Source organism: Heterocephalus glaber, unplaced genomic scaffold, assembly GCF_053883595.1.
Source record: "Heterocephalus glaber isolate CG9 unplaced genomic scaffold, H.glaber_assembly_v1.0 deba00001688, whole genome shotgun sequence".
NCBI lineage: Eukaryota > Metazoa > Chordata > Mammalia > Rodentia > Bathyergidae > Heterocephalus > Heterocephalus glaber.
In genome coordinates, this window is record NW_028258413.1 from 9497235 (window position 1) to 9517874 (window position 20640).

At 40.9% G+C, this 20640-nt stretch overlaps 1 protein-coding gene across 3 annotated transcripts in view; it reads left to right on the plus strand.

Moving 5' to 3' along the window:
* Positions 1-533: 533 nt before the first annotated feature.
* Positions 534-20640, plus strand: part of Emcn (endomucin) — an 84502-nt gene continuing 64395 nt past the window's right edge. For 2 of the 3 annotated variants that reach the window (XM_021245410.2, XM_013066070.3), the window contains exon 1: positions 555-767. In XM_021245410.2, coding sequence (XP_021101069.1) covers positions 698-767 — 70 coding nt within the window. In that variant the 5' untranslated portion in view covers positions 555-697. Of the gene's footprint in view, positions 768-20640 lie in introns of all 3 variants that reach the window. The other variant, XM_013066068.3, reaches the window with a different exon arrangement.

Consider the following 20640-nt stretch of genomic DNA (forward strand, 5'->3'; position numbering starts at 1 on the left):
GAACAGGGGACACCCCCAGAGCCTTGCTTTGTTCTACCAGCGACACTTGGCTAAGCTTTCTGCAGCCCACAGGAAGCTGCTTCTTACCCAAGGTACCTAAGGCCAGCGTGACCTCTAACGAGGCTCTGCCTGTCTCCAGAAAGCAGTCTGCGGGGGTCTGCACCAGCCTCCTCTCGGGTTGGAGAGAGAGGAGACAAGTAGATTCTTTCTGGATTCTGCTCTAAAGTTGAGCTCTTGGGACATTATGGCATCTTGTTGTTTTTTATCTAAACTGAGTAGCTAATGAGTAGCTGCCTAATGAGGTCCCAAAAACCACTCCAACGTGCTCTTTCAAAACAAAAGTTAGAAAGCTCCCTGGTGCCCCCGAGAAGAAAGCTCCATTTCTGCCCAAAACCCATCCTGACCTTTTTGTTGAAGAAGAACAAAATAATGCAGTAACAAAAACACAAGTGGCTGCCAAGGGAAAGGAGAGAGGAAAAAAAAGAGTTCCTGTAAGGGACTGAAACAATAAATCTCTCTGCTGAACTCCCTGAGGGAGTGCGTGTGTTTCCTCCCGTTCTTTATCAGAGTCCCCAAAATAAGTAGGGCCGGGCAGGGGCTCTGGGGCTCCCTACACCTTCTCCACTTGCTGCAGGGCCTCGGCGGGAGGGAGCCTTCCCTGCCTCGGCTGCAGAGGAGCCTTGCGACCCCCAACACCATGACTCGAATTCCAGCGGCCACCACGCTCCTGCTCCTGCTCTCTGGCCTCTGCCACGGCGATGTCACAGGTACCATTTTCTCTTTTCCTTGTGATGGGGAATGTGACAAACAACTCTGAGGGGGCTTTTAGCCTCAGTTTACCTTCAGGGAGCTTGCTCTGAAACTGGTGGATTGAGCACGTGGGCAATAGGCTGGAGGGCAAGGGGACAGCTCCATGGAGGGACCTTTTCATCTCCCCTAAGGGAATGGCCACTGGAGCAACAGCCTTGAGCCTCCTGTGGGATCATGGAGGCCCAGGAAACTCACAGGGCCCTTTTCAGAAAGTGAAATCTGGGGATAGAATGTTGGCTGAAAAAGTACTCTTTCTCAAAAATGTCTTCCTTTTAGACAGAAGTCCAGAAATAATGAGATTGTTGTGCAGGGCTGATGGCTTGTAATGGAAATGTGCATTGCTCCTGCCTGCTCATCTGCTGTGGTCTCCAATATTTGGGGGCTCTGAGAGATCAGGAGGTTGGGAGAAACTGTCCTGGACACAAATCTCAGTGTCCAGTGGGGTGGCTAATTAGAAAGTCATTTGATTACAGTTTATAGACTTGTTGCAGAAATATGCTCTTATCTGAATATGTACACAGCATATTTTGATAACATTTCAGGAATTTGTAGACATAAAAGCCCTACCATTGATTACAGGGTAAGAAACTTAGGTAAAGGATATACGTGATCCTACATAAGCCCTGACTATATAAATGATCAAGTGCAAGAAATGATCGCATCTGAATTCTAAGCCTTCCTGAGTTATTCAAACTCAAAAATTAAATTTAATCAGTACATGTTAGGCCCCCACTCTGTGGCAGTGAAAGGAATAAAAAAACAAGTAAGATGTTGTCCTTGCCCACAGTGGGAAAAATAAACAAGTGATCATAATATAAGACAGATTTAATAAGTGTGAGAACCGAAGTACAAACGATCACAAAAGAATACCATGGGAAAGATTGATTTTTTATTCTGAGAAGCCCTGAGGGGGAACCAAAAAATCTCAGTTCTAATTTTATGTTGTTTATGTTCTTTTCAAAAGTTTTCTTCCTAAAAACATTCTAATTTCCAGCGACATGGTAGGACAAAATAGGCACACACCACCTTGAGCAACTCTTTCCCAGTAATTTTTCACAGTAGCTCCATAAATTTAGGACAGGTCCCCAAACACTTCAACATCATCTACCCTTGGTTCACACACAACTTGGGTTCCCTGAGGTTGGGGTGCACCAGGTTTTGAGGCCAGACTAAGACTGTGACTTTTAAAATGGAGACTGTCTACGAGGTGTTGTAGAAATCAAGGGGCTAGCTGGCGAGGAGCTGCTCAGTCTGCATGGCAAAGGTTGATAAGAGCCCATACCCTGCAAAACCCACTCACAAGGGACAATGTGTTCCTCTAGGTTCAGAAGCTCCAGGTAGCGGGTGGCCATTCTGGTCCATAGGTGCCAGAGAGCAGCCTAGGTGAATCCCTCTACATCGCAGCTTCCTTACACAGCAGAATGGGGCAGGGTGGTGTCCCGAACCCCAGCTGGAGGGAGTCTGAAGGCGATGAGGATGTCACAGGGGCCTGGCAGATGGTTTCCACTACGGGTATCTTGGGAAGACAGCAGCCTCCTAGTCTTTCTTCACCAGCACCGTCTTCTAATGAACTGTCAGCCCCTGGAAGAGCTTCCCATTGAATGGGGGAGACAGTTATGTAACTGTCTCCTTCAACTTCTGCGAATAAGCCCACTTGTTAACTTAAGGCCAGTATGGGTGAAAAGTAATGCTAATAAAAATACAAACTGCTGCACTCATCTTAGAAAAGGAAATTACAGCCCAGGAGCGTGAAGCAGCCATCCGTGCATGTCTGCAGGAGCGGGAGGTGAATTTCCCATCCGCCGGGTGACTTTGTCACACCTGGATCTGCCTGGTTCAAGTTTCCTTCCCAGACTGGCACAGGAAATGAAGCGTTTCCTGAGATGAGCTGGTAGGTTCTTTCCTTAACGCCTGTACCAGGAACACGTAAATGTGAGTGCCTCTTGTGTTCCCTGAACTCCGAGGGATTAACACATTTCATCAGCAGTTGATTACCAGGCGTGTGAGGGAGACATTTCCTCTGCTGGAAATTCACAGGTTGTCAGCAAATCTATGCCTTTTTTGCATAATAATTTATTTCTAAATAATAATCTTTTAGCAAAATTGAGCACTTTTCCTTTCTGATGTTTTTTGTCAGACTCAGACTTAAAAAATACAATATAGGCTTTTGTGCTTTTTGTCAAAATCAAGGAAATCTCCTCATGGTAGTGAATGACATTTATTACTCGGTTGGTGGTATAATGTTTTACAATGTCCAATTTGGAAAGCTGTTTCTTTGAAATGTGTATGGAAGGCTCCTGAAAGGAAACTGTCATTCCTTACTGGGTTTTCTAAATTGTGTTTAAAACTGAACAGACCCCTACACTGGCTTTTCAGCTCCTCAGGCTTTTAAATCAAGATTGATGAGCTTTTGCCTGTCAGGCAGAGAGAACTTAAATAAAGAAGGATGCTAAGAAAAAACATGCCCTGGAAACAATATGTGTTTAGTCTTCCAGTGCCATTTGCTTTGTAAATGTGACATTGATTTCAGGAGACATCAAATTGTTGTAGACATTTGCAGGCAGGAATAGGCACTACTTTATTGGTATATGAAAAGTGATTTGATTTTTTGGAGAAATTCATTTATTAATGACTGGATATTCAATCACATCCAACAAAAATTGACTGAGCATACTCTGAGCAAACACGATGCTAAGCACTGCAGGTGTTCAGAGGTCGGGATGACAAATCTTTTCCTGGAAAGTGGGACAGGGAGGATGCAATGTAGACTTTAAGAGGTGAATAAAGAATGGTCTGGGAAGTTCATGGCTGCCTTGTTCTGGGAACGAGGAATGTTAGACAAGTATAAATGATGATGAGCTTTGAAGCTTGAAAATCTGGAGTTTCAAGACAAATAGATTCTCTTGAGTGTGAGCACTGAAATATTAGTGCATTCCAGTCTAGAAATGTAAGGAAGCCACATGTTGGACATGGTTAAATAATAGGAAATAAAGCTGGAGTTACAGTATTGGGGGATATTGAATATCAGGATGAGAAATATCCATTCATATTGCTGGGCTCAGTGGCAGAGTACATGCTTAATGTGTGTAGGCTCCAGGTTAACACCCCAAGATCACCAAAAATAAAAATAAAAGTAATATCAACTGATATTGTTAATTAGTTTAGAGCCTGTACATGTTTTTGAACACGGAAATTACATGACTGGGGCTGTAAGTTGGGAAAGTCAATCTGTCAGTGGTATATAGTTACACTCTTGGAGACTGTTTACATAGATTGTTGGAGTTAGACTGCGTAGATTAGACTATGGAAGTCAGGGGAGACAGAAGTTAAAGAAATTAGTTTGAGCACTATTGCAAGTTGGAAAGTCTGTCAATAAAATGAAAAGAAGGTACTGAAAAAAGCTTTAAAGAAATAAAAAATGTGTCATTTTACATTTTGTTTATTTGGTGATGAAAGGGAAGGTATCCGAAATGTAAAGAAGGGCTGTTTGGACCCTAGAACTAGGCCAATGGCTTGGGGGTAGAGGTGAAGAAAGGTAGGAGGTGGCCGAGGGAACCAGTGTTTGGTTTTGGACACAGTCATTTTAAAGTTCTGCTAAGACGCTCAAGTTGTGATGGCTATGGTGGATTACCATTGTCCGGTGGGCAGTGCGAACACACTGGAGATGAAGGAGATGAGGCAAGATGTTGGTTGTTTTTTAGTCTTGGACCCAACGAACTCATAACACTAATAACAAAGTGAATCAACTTCCTTCCCTTCTGGATGCCTGTATTTCGAACTCTATTTTCACTTATTTTCCATTTCTATCAGAGTTATTTATTTGTGTGAATGTCTTATCTCCTCTACCAGAGTATAAATCCTTTGAAAGAAGGAGCCATGTTTATTACAGTTTGTTTTCTCGGTAATAGTACTAACAACATAATTAGGACATAATTATCTGAATGCATAAATGATTAAAATAATTGTCTGCCCGTGTTCATCTTTAATTTCCTCCCATCACTTATCAGGTCACTACCTTGTCCTTGTGGAAGGCTAGGAACAGGTATGGATCGCATAGTATAACATAGAGGCAATGGAGTGTTTTGATTCCAGGCTCTGAAAGTAGCACCAGATATAAGGAGAGAGCTTCTTATCAAAGGTCAGCCAGCTTTCAAACCCAAGAAGCAGAGAAAATGATAAAAACAGATGGACAACCTAGTTTCAGACAACAGTAATTTACAACAAATCTGGCAAAGAAACTGCTGTGACAACAATCCTTGAGAGGGAAAATATCTAAATAGAATTGGCTCTATTTCTCCTTTGTGGATATCAAATACTTAATTTGAGATTTTGTTATATTTAGAAATTCAAAGGGATAGCATATTCTCAAGCAACTTCTTAAAACTACAAAACATCCCTTTTGAAAAGCAAAGTTCACAAAAAGGTTGGAAGAAAGTTAAGTAAATACTGCACATGAGTACTTCATGTGTCATTTTAGTAACATGAATGGGTTGGTTCAGAGCAGATGATTGTAGTCTTTCTCAGTACTTCTGCTTCACATAGCCCACATTAATATCTCATATCTGAAAGGGGTAATCTGCTTTAGAAAGAATAAATCAAAGTGGAACAAACCTAGTGGGATAAGTAATTAGTTCCCAAACCATTTTTTACACATTATTTCTCCACTTACTCTTTTTAATATCCCTGACTAAAAGTAGAAGTGATTAGTATAGAATTCTTATTCTCAGGAGGTTCATGATAGTTGCCAGAAACAAACTGCAATTATTCAGAATATTGTTCGGAAACAAGGATGAACATTTGAGGGTTTCGGAAAGCTTTTAATTTAATAGATAATTGCCTCTCCTTTCCTCTTTATTGGTGAAGATGCTTTTCCAACTTCAGGTAAATATTTTAACTTGTAAGTGATTGTATAATCCAAGTTACTTACTTTTCTTTCTTAGTGATTGCTTGCCAACTTCCTTTTCATCTTGAAGAGCAATTTGAGATGCACATTTCTAAACATTGAATGTCAAGGCAGGAATTTAGGTGACATTCAATTCCTGTGTGGTGACTCCTTCCTGCTTCTGAATTCTGATGCTCACCACAGTCCTCCAGGGCTTGGCCAAACATTCCTGTCAGGTATTAGCAGAAACTCATCAGCACATGGGGCCCTTTCAGGACTGTTAGCCACAGTCACAGCATCCTCACAAAAACTATGAGTGGTGTCAGTTATACCCAGGAAGCCCCCTACATGGTACCCAGATGTTGAGGACCCTAAGAAAAACAGTTTTCTGAACCTGAATGAGGTTTCATATCTTGCAGAATTCTGGGCCAGCAGAGGTAATCACAACTAGTCTCTTACGTAGAAGTACCCACCCAGTGAGGATAGCCCAGGGAGACCTTGCCTGTCTCCCCTGCATCTGTTCTGGCCCAGTACTCTCCAACTATTGCGGTGGCAATGAGGTGCACATAGGTGTGACAGACAGCACCCACCTCGCTTTAATGCACACGTTTTGCTTTCTGTCTGGAGCTATTCCGACACCAGCACCAGCATAGGCTTCAGCATCCCGCTGGGCATTGTCAGATGCCAGGGCTGGAAGTGAGAGCCATTAGCATTCCACAAGGCTGCTCTTAAACAAGAGTCAGCAAATAAATGTGTTTCTCTTCTACTCCACTCTAGTTTCTGTGTTTTAATTCATTACTCCTTTGTTGAGATCCTGTCCCTCTATAAACTGTTTACACAATCACCCTATCTCAGTCCTGCCTTCTCTTTTGGATCTTTTATTTTTCTTGGTAGAAACATTTTGGTGTGGATGATAGTGTATAAGTAAGTTTACAGTTTCTCTGGAACTATAATTAATATGCACTACTCTCCTTTACTTGAAAAAGTAACAGGTGTTGCTCAATCTTCTGTTGAATAAACTAGACAATATTCTAAGCAAAACTGTTCTGAGGCAATCATTTGCCATTTTGCATAGACTTGGTGATGAACGATGCTGTGAAGCTGGGATGGAAAATGTCAATGCCATTGATTTTACTGAAGTGTGGACTGCTTCTTAATCTGGTTAATCAATCATAGCCTACATTCATAATGTCAAAGACCAGAAAAGGGAAATAACCATGAGATCTGGTCCAGGTTAACCTAAGGGCATCTTGTCTCTATAAACACAAACACCTGCCATTTATCAGGCCAGGCATTTGGCCCATGTTGCTTTTGCCCACATTGCTTCTATCAAAATAGACCAAGGCAATCTGCATGATTCCCATTTTACTGATGAGGGAAAAGAGGCATGGAAAGACTGAAGTCATGCTAAAGTCGTATGGCTTAAAATCAAACCAGGGCCACTGCTCTGCAGCACCTATCCTCACAACTTGCTACTTCCCAGAGTAGTGACACTTCTTTGGGAAGCCTAGTCTTCTTATCAAAACAAGTAAGGCTGGCTATGTTCACTTGAGTAATTCAGAAGCCACTGCTGTTTCCCACAGGGGCACCTGGCAACATTGATTTCTTAGGATTCAATTTATTCCTAGTAGATGGTTCGGAAGGAGTTATAGACATTTATCTACTTATCCATTGCTATGTTGCTTGAAATAAAATGCACTTGGTTCTAAATGTACTTGGAGGAGAAGGAAAGAAAGTAAAATGAAATAACTATTACTGAATTAATAACTTAGTGTCATACTTACATTTCTGGAGTCAGATCATCTAGGCTGAAACTCCAGCTGTGTGACTTTGAGCAAGTTACTTGCCTTTATGACTATGGTCCTTGCCCCACAGGGACACTGGAATATCGTGGGAGGTGATCACCTCGAGCTCCTGTAATAGAGTCCAGCATGTGGTAAATGCTGTATGAATTTTGTTGAGTTTTGGAGGTCAGAGTTCTATAGGTTATTATATTCCATCCCTTAGATAAAATGCTTTGTTTCCAAGTTGACTCCAATCAGAATCAGCAAATGTTTAAATAATTGGAAGGTTAAGCACAAACTAAAATATAAACACGAGAGTTCTCACAATAGATGTGGATACTATACTAGAAACATTGTTGCCAAATTGTACTTTTAATTACAGTATATGCAGTCACTATTTGATATATGCATACTCATGTGTTCCCTAGAATGTCTCTCAGATTTATTTAACTTACTCTGTGAACTCACCACTCACATTAGTAAGCAAAATATCATTTGTATTTAATGAGAATTCTGACCTTCCGGTCTGAAAACAGTTAACTCTCACAAATATTATTACCTGTCATAAAGCACTGAACATTGCTTACACTCAGAGGTGGAATATATTAGTGGAAGAAAATGTGGACTTAATGTGAAAACTAAGTACAAGTCCAGATTCCTGGTATACTAGAATTGGCCAACACACCAAATCTTTCTTAGCCTCAGTTTCTATATCTAAAAATGAGGAAAAGGATCTATGTTGATATAGTATTGGTGCCACGTGACAACGAGAAAACCACTTTTAAATACTGTGTAACTCATACTACAGTATTAAAATATTGTATTAACTAACATTAAATGGTAGAATTGACTCATATCTAGAAAAGCACTTCATAAATTTTAGAACCAATAGGCCCTCTGTCCACCATTTTTCTTTTGGTTACAGTTCCTCTGTGTGTGTGTTTGTGTGTGTGTGTGTGTGTGTGTGTGTGTGTGTGTGTGTGGCTGTTCACATCCAAATGGCCATGTGTTGAAATAATACTTGAGTTACAAAAATCACACAGAAAACCATTTGTATCACACATTGGATTTATTTTTAACTGAAGTGGGAAAAGAAATCCTTTTTTGTGGCATGAGCTGTGAAATCGCCCTCCGGGTGCCGGGCGAGTGTGAGGGCAGCATGGGGCTTTGTCTGCTCTCCCAGGGTGCACAGTGGCTCCTCCCAGCCCAGGGTCTCTCCCCGCAAGTCCGATTTGAAAAGAAGAGATGGAATTAACTAAAACTTTTAATAGCAACCTCTCTATTGGATTAGATTAATTAAACCACCCGAATCAATGAGCTTTTCATTATTTTTCTTTTTTCCTTCTCATTTTCTAGCAGCTTAATTTATTTGGTTCAAGTTTTATATCAATTAACGTTTAAAATTCTATGGGTTTCCAAAGTAAAAAGAATGGCAATACTGCTAACAGCCTCAACACCTAGGATCAGGTACCACCTCACCTGGGGGACCTTTCTTTGGGCTCCTCTATGATGTTTTGTAATCGGCCTTTGCTTTCAGTTGAAGAACTGCATTTCAAAAGTCAGCAGAGTTGAAAATACCTAAGCGTTCTTGGATTTCCCTTCACTCCCTTGAGGGAAGTTTTGTTTTGTTTTGTTTTGTTTTTTGACACAGGGCTTCACTATGTAGCCCAGGTAGCCCAGGTTGGCCTCAAACTCATAGTGGACCTCCTGCCTCAGCCTCCGGAGTGCTGGGATTACACACATGCACCATCACTCCTGGCCCTGAAATGTTTATTTTTGTCCTTGGCCCACACAGTGAAGAAGTGGTGAGGGCATTTTGAGACACATTCTTAGTTGGTTCACCTCATGCAGTTTGCTCGAGGAAGCTGACCTGCCATCCTGTTCTGAATTAACCGCAGAAAACGCCTTCCTTGGACCATTGTGACTGCTCCAGTGGCACTGGAGGGTATGGTTATCCGAATGCAAGTGTGCAATCATTTATACACACAAGAAAAAAGCGCTGTCCTCTAGCTGTGTGCACTGTCATTCACCAGGTCATGCTGCACCCTTTAGAGGGTATTAATCCCACACTCACAAGCAGAAAAGGAAAACTATAAAACTTCAACATTAATTACATAGTTCACATCTCCAATCCTAAAGTTGGAATACTTTGAGTAATTAATTTTATTCTGATCCTTTAAAAGTAAAGGCATCAGATAATCCAGTTGTTTTCAAGTTTTTTAAATTTCATAGATGAGTAAATAATCAAAATGCCATTTATGCAACTGATACAGCAGTAACAAATTTGGCCTTTGCCAAATAAAAACACAAAACTCCCCAAACCCATATGTTATTTGTCTGATCATTACATTTGAAAGGGGAGTTTTGCCAGAGAAACTGAATATACTGGGTCACGACCCAACGCCAAGCCAGCGCCTGGCGCAGTGGAGAGAGGACTAGAGCCCGGCCCCCGCCAAGTCCGGGGCCTGCTTCTGGCTGGGGTTTGCTGCACGACATACAGAGCGTTCATCCTCTGGGGCTCTAACAGTGGGGCTGGGCCGCAGGTGTGAGTGCTCCCCTCAGGTCGCAGCCCTCATGCTGCCCAGCAGCAGCGTCTGCACCTCTGCCCTGGTGGCCTGCGCTCCTCCTGGAGAAGTGCGCAGGTGCTGCCCGCCCCCGGCCAGCTCCTCCTTCGGGATTTTCACGCCAGGACCCCGGGAAGGCCTCGGGCGTGGGCGCAGCAGGCCCTAAAGCATTCTTTCCATTGTCTGCGTGGTAAAGTTGTATGGAATTCCGAGAGGTTTGTGGGGCTGGGCCTAGAGAGAAGGGAGGAGGACAGAGAAGCTCGGGGACAGCATCTCTGGAGTTAGAAGGGGGTGCAGAGGCTGAGCGCAGGGACCCTGTCCCTGACAGCTGGGCGGGCTGGGGCAGACCTTCCCTAGCCCTGCGGGAGCCTGGGTGGGGCTTGATGCTGGGAGGCCCCGGGGTGCGTGCAGCGCCCGGCACCCCAGGGGCAGAGCTCGCCCTCACCAGGGGATCCCCAGTACCCACAGGCTGGGCAGAGCGTTTGTCGAGTGCACCTGTGCAGCAAGGAGGACGCTCTTCAGTTTAAAACCCACCGAATTCACCCTGCGGGAAAGTGAGGCCCAGAGTGGCCAGAAAAGCTGAAGTTTTCTTTCTTTCTTTGGGCGTGGCTATTGTTTTGCGAAACTTTCTTTTTTAAACAACACTCTGGTGTAGTCGCCCACACCCGCCCCTGCTGGTCCCTGTCCAGGTGGCTAGTTTGTGCACTCTGGGAGAGAGGCCGCCACGCCCTTCCTGCAGCTAGTCCAGCAGGGAGACAGACCCTTGACACGTTCCAGCCTGCTGCTTCCTGACTCTGGAAGTTTTCCTGCGTGTCCAGCCCAGATTCCCAACAGCGCCGCGTCTCCATTCCTTTCAGTGTCCGTGCCAGTCCTAGGGCTCTGCACATCTCCCCACGCCCTTCCCACCCTTGGCAGTTCCTTGGGAGCCAGAGAGCTTTGTGTTTAGATCGACATACACATCCTGGCCCGGGGCTGGAGATTTAGCTCAGTGGTTCCGCCACCTGCCTCGAAAGCACAGGGTCCCAAGTTCGATCCCCGGTACCAAAAATAACATCCTGGCCCCACTTGAAGCTTTAAAGGGAGCACTGTAGCTGCTTCCCTAATCCAGTGATTGTTAAAAGTGGCTGATTGTCTTGAGTAGCCTATAGGCAGAGCCCCCGGGTCTGTCCGTGTTATGAAGCAGGAGGGAGACTAATACCCCAACAGCTCTGGAACCAGTCAATGAGCTCTCATAATGAGGGGGCTGAGGACGCCTGTTCCGGGAGGTGTTGGTCAAACAGAGCTGCAATTGAAGCCTTGGTGCCTGCGGAGATCTCAGGAGTTCAGATAATATTTGTGTTGGACAAACTGGCTTCCTGTTATCATAAACTAGTTCAAGCAAAAAAAATACATCACACTGAAATCATAGCAAAATTCTCCTGAAAGCTCTGGACTGGCCCCTTTCCTTGGAAGGCAAACCTGTATGCTCATTCCGTGGCTGGGAAGGACACGCGGACGACCGCCAGCCCCACAGCACCTCCTGTAAAATCAGGAGTGAGGCAGGAGTGTTCACCATCACCACTCTTACTCTGTAGATGCTTTCTCTCTCCTGTGGAGTCTGGGGGCAGAGACAACTTGACAGAAGGAAACTTAGAGAACAGGAAGGGAACTGGGGGAGGGAAGGGAGAATATAATCAGAGTATGTTGTATGGACGTGTGAATAGTCACAGTTCAATCCGTTGTTCTGAATAATTACTGTGCACTCATAATTAATCAGATAGAAGGTAAATGCATGATCAAGAATAAAGAAACAAATAAGTAAAAGAAATCACTGCAGATTCTGCTGAAAATTATGTTTCATATGTGAAGATCATAAAATTTTTTATGCAATTATGGAAATTGATATAAAATAAACAGATTTGTAGGAAAGACAGCTTACAACAACTGACTCGAGTAAAAATACAAAACTTTGGTTGACCTGTAAATACTGAGGAAATCAACTCAGTAATTTATCTTCCTTAAAAGAATACCCCCAGCCGAGTTAGTGTCACCAGAAAGATAACAAGGCGTTAAAATAATAAATAAAGCCAGTCTTACAAAAATTCTTCCAGAGAATAAACACAGAGGTTTTATGCTTCAATTTCCGCTGTAAAGATGGCATAGAATTAAAACTCAAACCTGACAGGAACATTAGAAGATATAGAAAGCTGAATATCTCATGGTTTCTTCTATAGAAAGCATATGAAATATAATTAAATCCATGAACAAAATAAAGGAGAGGGGAAACGAAGCCAGAAAGCAGATTTTTAGAGATGGAGGAGGGGATGGGGGGTGAAGGAGACTAGGGATTAGGGAAGAAAGGGCTAGAAGATGAAAAATGACCCAGATATGTTAGGGCCACGTACCAATCCCTCAACAGGAATGTCACTGCTCTGTGGTGCACACATGACCTGATAACGATCTTTAAAAATGAATTACTGCAGGCCAATCTCATTTTTAAAGTTTTTTTAAGAACCGTGAAAATATTTTTAAAAAGTTATCTCATTTTGCCTAATTGGGATTCATTAATAATGTGAAGTTGGCTTATAGCTACAAAAATCAGTCAACTAAGTATATTGATAGAATAAGGAGAAAAATGTATGATCATCTTGGTGGATGCAGATAAACCACTTCTAAAAATTTAGTGCTTATTGTTGGTAAAATCACTGAGGAAACTGAGACTCTAAGGGTATGATCCTAATCTAATACAGCAGCTTCAAAAATAGCAACATCTTAGTGATTAGTGGTGAAATGTTAGCTTTCCTTTAAAAAACAGAAACAAAGTAGTCTTATCCAGCAATGCTACTTTTATGCAACATTGTACTTAATATTTCAGCAAATGCTGAGAAAGAAAAGCCCTGTTACAAGATAAATAAGTATTAAATGACAATTTACCAATGTCATTTAAACGATCACAGAAAGTCAAACACCTGTAAGTAATTCTAGCAGAAGATACTTGTAATTTCTATGAGAAAAAAAAAAAACATTTATTGAAATATTGGAAAAATGAACCATACTGTTCACTGATTGGGCAAAACAGTATTTGCAATAAAAGTTTATTATATAAACATTACATGGAAATGCATGAAATCAAGATAACCTCAGGAATTCTTGAAAGTAAACTGAGAAAGGGGAACTTTCTCTTCCATTTATGAGATGTCACACTAGAAGACAGAAGCTAAAGACTCAACATGGTGAGTGGCAGATAAATCCGCAGCAGCGACAATGATGCCACATGGATAAAGGAACCAAGTTCTAAAGCTGCCCAGAGCTGATACACCCACGTGGGTGAGTGACAGAGAGACAGGAAGAGTAGTGGCTCCGTGGGGAAGACCTGGGCTTCAAGGCAGGAGTGACCCCTGTCTCCTCCATACACAGAGGCAATTCCAGGAGAATCACTGGCTCAAGTGTAGTACGTAAACATTTACAACTATAAGAAATACAGGAGAGTATCCTTCTAACTGGATTGTAGGAAAATACACCAAGAGCATTAGTCACAAAAACCATGCATTTAATTGCATCAGAATGACAATTTACCAAAAGACAGAGCGGAAAAACTGAAAAGACAGTCATAAAATGAAAGGTATTTTTCATGTACAGAACTAACCAAAACAGACTCCTCCACAGTACCTAGAAGAAAAACTATAAATCAGTAAAAAAATAAAAATAACTCAATCAAAAGATAAAATTGCCAAACTGAAGTATTTCACTTTTGCACAAAAATAAATATAAAAATGTGTTCATGGCAAAATTTTTTAGAATAGGCAAAAGTTAGTATAAGCTTAATCTCTTTTGATTGCAAAATGAATCAGTAAATTATGGTTCATTCAATGAATTATACACAGCAATGATGTTGAATAGAATGTAGACATCATGGTTACAATGAAGTTTTCATCAATACAATGAAAACCTTTAAATATGCTGAGCAAAAAAAACATAGGTAAACTATGTCCTCATTCACATCAGGTTCAAGCACTCAGATGTGCACTCAGAGATCTTCGGAGGTGTGCAGAGGGAGGAGGGATGGGAGAGGGCTGAGTGGTCCCCGTGCCGCTGTGGGTCCCTCTGAAGAGCAGGAGATGCATCATCCCTAGAACCCCAGAAATACTGTTTCTCATTGCATCATGACTCCACCAGGTTTGGGCTTAGCTTCGTTTATTACATCCGTATTTGCATTTTTGTGCCTTTTTGCCTGTTACCTTTCACAATTGTAACAAAAGTGGAGGATGGGATAAAACTGATTCTGAGTTTAAGCTTTTGAGCTGAAGCAGAGACGGAGTAAAGGGGAAATAACCAGTCCCCTGGGGAGAGGAGATAAAGATGCCACAAGTTCTTAAGCATGATTAAAACTTAACCATGGCTGTGGTTCATCAGAAAACCTTAAGAAACACCAAGAAAAGAAAGCTGGGGAGAGCAGCATCCGTGGCCTTCTGAAGTGTTTTGTGACAAAAACAAACTTTTTACCAAATAAATCCGTTATCCTTGCTCCTATGTTGTTTGTAGATCCTTTATTTTCCCACGTCTCCAGAATAAATCCCCTGTGAATACAGAATCCACATGTAGACTCTCAAGGTTTGCTTCAGCTATCATCGATTTCCTCCCAAGCCCACTGTGCTGTTCTCCTGAGGTTCAGCTTCTTGCACCTCACTTATTTTGGGGTCAGCATCTCTTCCCACATGAGTTTGGCCTCTGCTCAGCCACCCCTGGGACCGGACAGCTCTCAGGCAGCATTGCTACCTATTGTTATGGCAGTAGGGCCTCACCTTCTGTACTACATTCTGCACAGGTGGAGGTGGCTGCTGCCTGCCCCACTGAGGACTGAAGCTGGGCTGGCCAGGCTTCTGGGGTCCCCAGGGGGTGCTTGTTACTGATGGGAGTTATCGTTCCAAAGTGAAGTTCACTGGTGATGTTTTCTGGGGCTGAAGCAGCCTATATTAGTGGAAACAATGTTTGAATCCTCCTGAGGGCTTTTAATTCCATTTCAATTTGTGTTTCCCCAATCTCCATCTAATTCAAGGTAAGAGTACTTTTTAAATTTTCTTTAATTTTAAGAAATGATCATGAATCATTTTTGAGCAAAATTATATTTTGCTTTCCTTCAAATCATTTCAACAAGGAAGAATCTCTGACTTCATAATGTAATAACCATAGTTGTGTGTCGACTGATCCTTTGCAAAGCCATTTACATATGCTAACTCTGTAGAACTCTAAAAACCAGACAGAGTGGTGATGTTAACTATCACCAATTTATAATAAAGTACAAATACTTCCAAAATTCAGTGAAACATACAAACAAGATTAAATGTTGAAGGAGCCTAGACTGATTGCTAAATTTGCAGCTTTGGTAAATAGGATAATAGTGTTTATAAATTGAACTTACAGGCTTAAGAGAGAAATATTTTATTGTGTGACTTAAAATTTTAATATTGATTTCCAGAGCCCAATTAAATTCTGAAAAATCTTTCCTGCACACAAAATGTACACTTGTGAACTTAAAAAAAACACTGCACCTTCGGAACAAACTAAACATCAGTATCATGGTTGTTATGATGTAACATTAATTCTTTGAATTGAGAAGGGAAATAAGCAGTCATGTTTATGTCGATCCCAGACAGCCCTTGTATTCAGCAGGCATTCGGTGACTGTCTATGTTGGGAGAAAAAGGCTCAGCACCCATTCACCCATGGGTTTTGCAATTGTGTGTACAGCAAGGCTAGGGGACGTCAGTCACTATAGATGGGCCTAATAAGTATGACTTCATGTGGATGGCACAACCTGAGGTTTAATAAAGAAAATGAGTCATATTCTCTGGGGGCTTTGTTCAAGGAAAAGGCAGGAACAGCGTGAGCATAGCTGAGAGCAGGAAAGGAACTGCTGTATCTAAGGGACAGCACGAAAACCAGCCCACTCGGCAGAGGTCAGTGAGAAGTGGAGTGGAGAGGCTCAAGTTATAAATAGGTCTTTCAAGCTCCTCGGAGGGTACAGAAAGCAATTTCTTAGGCTCTAATCCTCTCTGTCCTTAAGACAGCCTGGTAGCAGCCAGTCTGCACCATGGCCCAACGCACCCTGCCCTCTGGACTTCAGGCCATGGGTGGAGCATCCCACACTGAGTCAGGGCAGAGTCTGTGACACACAGGCCCCATGCAAGGGCCATGGTAGAGCTCACCCTGGCATCCACCCTGCTTTCTCTGGGGGAAGCTGTCATATTCTGGGGTCATGGGGATGCATGGTACTGCTCAGAGCCAAAACCCTGAGAAAAAACAGAAGGTGGTTGTTGAAGACACATGTATAGGGAAAGGTATGATGCAGGGAGAGGTAGCTACTGTGTCATCAGCTAAAACTTGCAGTGCATTTGAGAATTGGTCACAAATTTAATCGACATGCAGGGATGTGAAACAGAACACCTTGGATGGGGATTTTCCTAAACTTCAGGCAGATTCTCTCAAGCTAAGTCTGTGATAAATATTAGTTAGTATTGGCTGATTGCAACCTGCTCATTTCTAGTTGCCCCATATAGCCAAAAATATCTTTAGGATTCTATGTCTTGCTACTATATTCTTAAAGTCCTTTAATTTACCACTGAAAAAATCAGTATAGATAGAATCAGAATGATACTTTGTCTCTTTTTTGTAGTACACAAGCAAGGGATACTATCAATAAATGATACAAGCCATGAAATTATTCTGTTATTCTAATACAATTAAAGCCTAGACACTGTAATTATGGAAGATATCATGTTGTTTTTATGGCAGGTGCATTTTACTAATTGATTTTGTTTACAATTATAATTTGTACTTCTTAATTTCCCTTCATGAGAATTACTCTGCTCATGAACTGTATTTTCCTACTTATATTCTCTGAACATTAGGAAAATAATTACTTGCTTTTTACATCTAATGAAAAGTCAAAAGGTTTAGAGTAAATTCTTTTTACTTTAATTCACATATTGAAAAATTACTGTAGAGAAATGGTAGCAAAGAAATTTAAATTTGAAAAACATTAAATTAGTTTCAGGCATAGCTTTTTATATTAAACAGTAAATCATTCCAAATGCTTTTTCTTCTTCTTCTGAAATCCTACTCACAAGTTTACCCACATTAGTTTCTCATTGAAGACAACTTAGCTGGTGTATAAAATCTAGAGAGAAAAATTGAATTCATGCTATAATATGAATCCACCTATTATTGAAAAAACAGAATGGTTACTTTTTAATTCTTGTACAGTATGACATCATCACTCCAGCCTGTTTGAAAGGGAGATATTAAAGCATCATATCAATTATTTTCAAAGTTTAGCTTTCCTTGGGGTTTACATAATTTCTTGATATGTTTATTCTTACATTATTTTACTAAATTTGTATATTTTTATTTTGCACTTTTGTTTTTCATCTCATCCCTTCTGAAATTTATCCTACAAATAAGCAAATTTTCTCTAATTATTTCTCTTATTTTTACATTGCCACTTTCTGTATTATTACTCAAGATATTAAAGATGCAGTTCAGTGCACCATCCTATCAATGCTGACTTGAATTCTTTGTTAAACTGGAAAGGTCAGATTCCTTTGAAACATGGCACTCAGTTTTCCCTTGACACGGTCATTTACTGGCTTGGAATTTAATCTGCTTTGTTGATAATAATTTCATATAAGATGAAAATCAAAAGCTTTACTCAAACATGGCTAGATATTGTGGGCTTACATCCCCCTTTTGCATATAAAATATTTTCTTCACTTAAGTATTTGGGACATTAAGTGGCTATTAATAATTTTTTCAGCCTTTATTTTCCATCTATATTAGCAGTCTCTAAAACAAGGTTGAGCTTTGTTGCCTTTTGGCTTTGGATCTGAAAGAAAGGGAATAGTCCGTGGCAGGGTGGGAAGACAAAGGGACAAGAGGGGAGTGAGGCGACTCTGTCACAACGAGGTGTCTGGGGTGGTGTGTAACCCTATCCACTCTGACTGATGGCCACCTACCTCCACACACTGTCTGGTGCAGCGCCTGTGTGTGAGAGGGTACAACAGACGTTATGAGGTAATATTGGGCATAAATGGCCATAGAATCAAATAACATGGATTCAAATCTCTCTTATGCTTCTGATTTCCTAAGGAAGAATGTGCATTTGGTGTTCTTATGTTTTTGGCACATCCTAAACTCATTAGTTCTCTTTTTAATTCTGAGAGAGCAGAACTCAAGATGAAACCATCATAGTTAATCTCAGGACTTCTTCATGGTATTTATTATTTTGTGGTTATAAAGACTGATTTTATGTTGTGGCAATACTAAAACATTATAATACTATGAAGTAAATTTTTAAGAAGAGAATTGATTTTAAGAAAATGCAAAGAAATAATAGGAAAGGACATTAAAAATTAAAAATGCAGAACTGGGCGGGATGAAGTTTCAGATATACATGCATTTTTGGAGATCAAACCTGAGAAGGCTGCTACACCCAAGCACGGCCTTCCTTTGCCAGCTTTTTTTATTTTCCTTATAAGGAAGCTTCTAAAATGGACAAGTTTCAAGAACATTAGTAATTGGTAAATGCTCTTCTGAACTTATAAAGTGCATTTTACTTGAACTTTTATGGCCCAGGAGGACACGAACAGTAACACATCTAAATGTTACTGTTTCACTAGAGATAAAATAAAAATGCTAAGAACACAGGAAATGCCCCATGAATTATTCCATGACTTTAAAGTGACCTTATTTTTTAAAAAAATCGTAAGTCCAAATTTATCCAGCATTCAATACTATGAGGTCACAAAAGAGCAGAAGTGTGTTTACTAAGTATAAAGAATAATGATTTCCAAATACATTTAAATGCAAAAATTTATTTACATATGAAAATAAATGAATTAAAGTAAATCATGTTCAGTATAACTTCAATGATTCTGTTCAAACAAAATGTACTTATAATTAGTACTTAATAAATTTAAAGAGCTAGTATCAAGTACTGCAAGTAGCTGAAGATGCACAGATCAATGTTAATATTATCTATCAAAATTATTTGAAAATTGATCATTCTTATATATTTTCATAACTATAAACTCATAAAATTATGCAGAACATTATATTTCTGAGGCCTGGCTAAGGAGAATTAGCTACATATGGATGATAATGTGAGAGAACATCTATTTGGTTTTCTCTTATTCATACCTCTGTTCCAATGTCAGGGATGTAAATTTAATTGTTCTGGTGTAAATTGTCTTCAAGGTCAGAAAAAGCCAATTCACAAAGTACTCCCTGATTTAATGGCAGCCTTTAAATTTACAAAATCTTAGAAAACTCTTTATCCCCTAATTATGGTGATATCCCGGGCTTAAGTTATAATTGGTATGCCAGGGTCTATTTGTTCTGATTATGTGGTCATATCTGTGAAACATTACCCCAGCATGGTCTATAACAGCACGTGTTTTTTTTGTATTTTTCTTGTAAGACAAAAGATGCTAATATACAGCTGTTTTTACTAAACCACAACTTCAGTATTCAGGTTTAATGGCAGTGCTGGCACTTTGTGATAAGTACTTGGGGTTTGGGTTGGAGTTTGGCACTCAGTCTCTGAAAGGTTCACCATCATTTGTCTAGAATAATTTCCTACAGAACAAATCTGCAGTTATTTTCTGCTTGGCAAACATGTGATTATGACCCAGCAAATGTGATTCTGAGTCTAGGACCTAATGTTTAGTGAAACAAGAAAGCTGGTTGATATAAGGCAAATGTCACCCGTCCCTCTTTTAATGCAATAACACTGCCACCTGGAATACCAGTGCCCTGGGAGATGCCCAAACCTTCTGCAGTTCCTGTGACAGAGGAAGGATTCAGTTCTCATGCTGGGCTCTCTTTGCAGCTTCCTGTGTCCATCAAGCTTGTACTTCCTTTGGTTTTTTTTATGACAAGTCTTTCAACTTTACCTTAGCAAGAACCGAAATGCAGTTGTGTTTTCTTTTAGCTGACCAGAAATTCAATTCCACTTCACCGGATTCTTGGTAGGCATTTGCAGACATTAATGAAGTAGGAGTGCCACAATGGAGGGATGCAAACAAATGAGGAGTTTTAGACACTGCTGTTCTTAAATGACTTTTGGATACACCATCTTCTTTCTTGGCCTTTTCTCTATTATTTACCTCCACTTCTTTAAGGGTAAATAAAATGTTTAATTTTCTTAGTGGAGAGCAATTTAGTTCTTTCCACTCTGTGTGTGTGTCTGTGTGTGTGTGTGTGTGTGTGTGAGTCACTGAGTTTGAACCCAGAATCTTCATCCCAGCCCTTTTCTATTTTTGGTTTTTGAGAGAGGGTCTCACTAAGTCACTAAGTTGCCTAGGCTGAGCTTGCACTTGCCACCCTCCTGCCTCAACCTTCCAGAGAGCTAGGATGACAGTTATGTGGCCTCACACCCAGCTTCTTCTTGGTCCTGGACATTCTTTTAGCTGTTTAAAATTATCTCTTACAAGAGTGCTCCTGACCACATACTCTTAGATAAGTACCATTTCCATCCTAGTCTTTGTCTTGGCATTTGGGAAAGGATAGTGGAGGGGTTTGATTTTCTGTTCAAAGTGGTGGACTGTGCCATATGACAGGGTGCT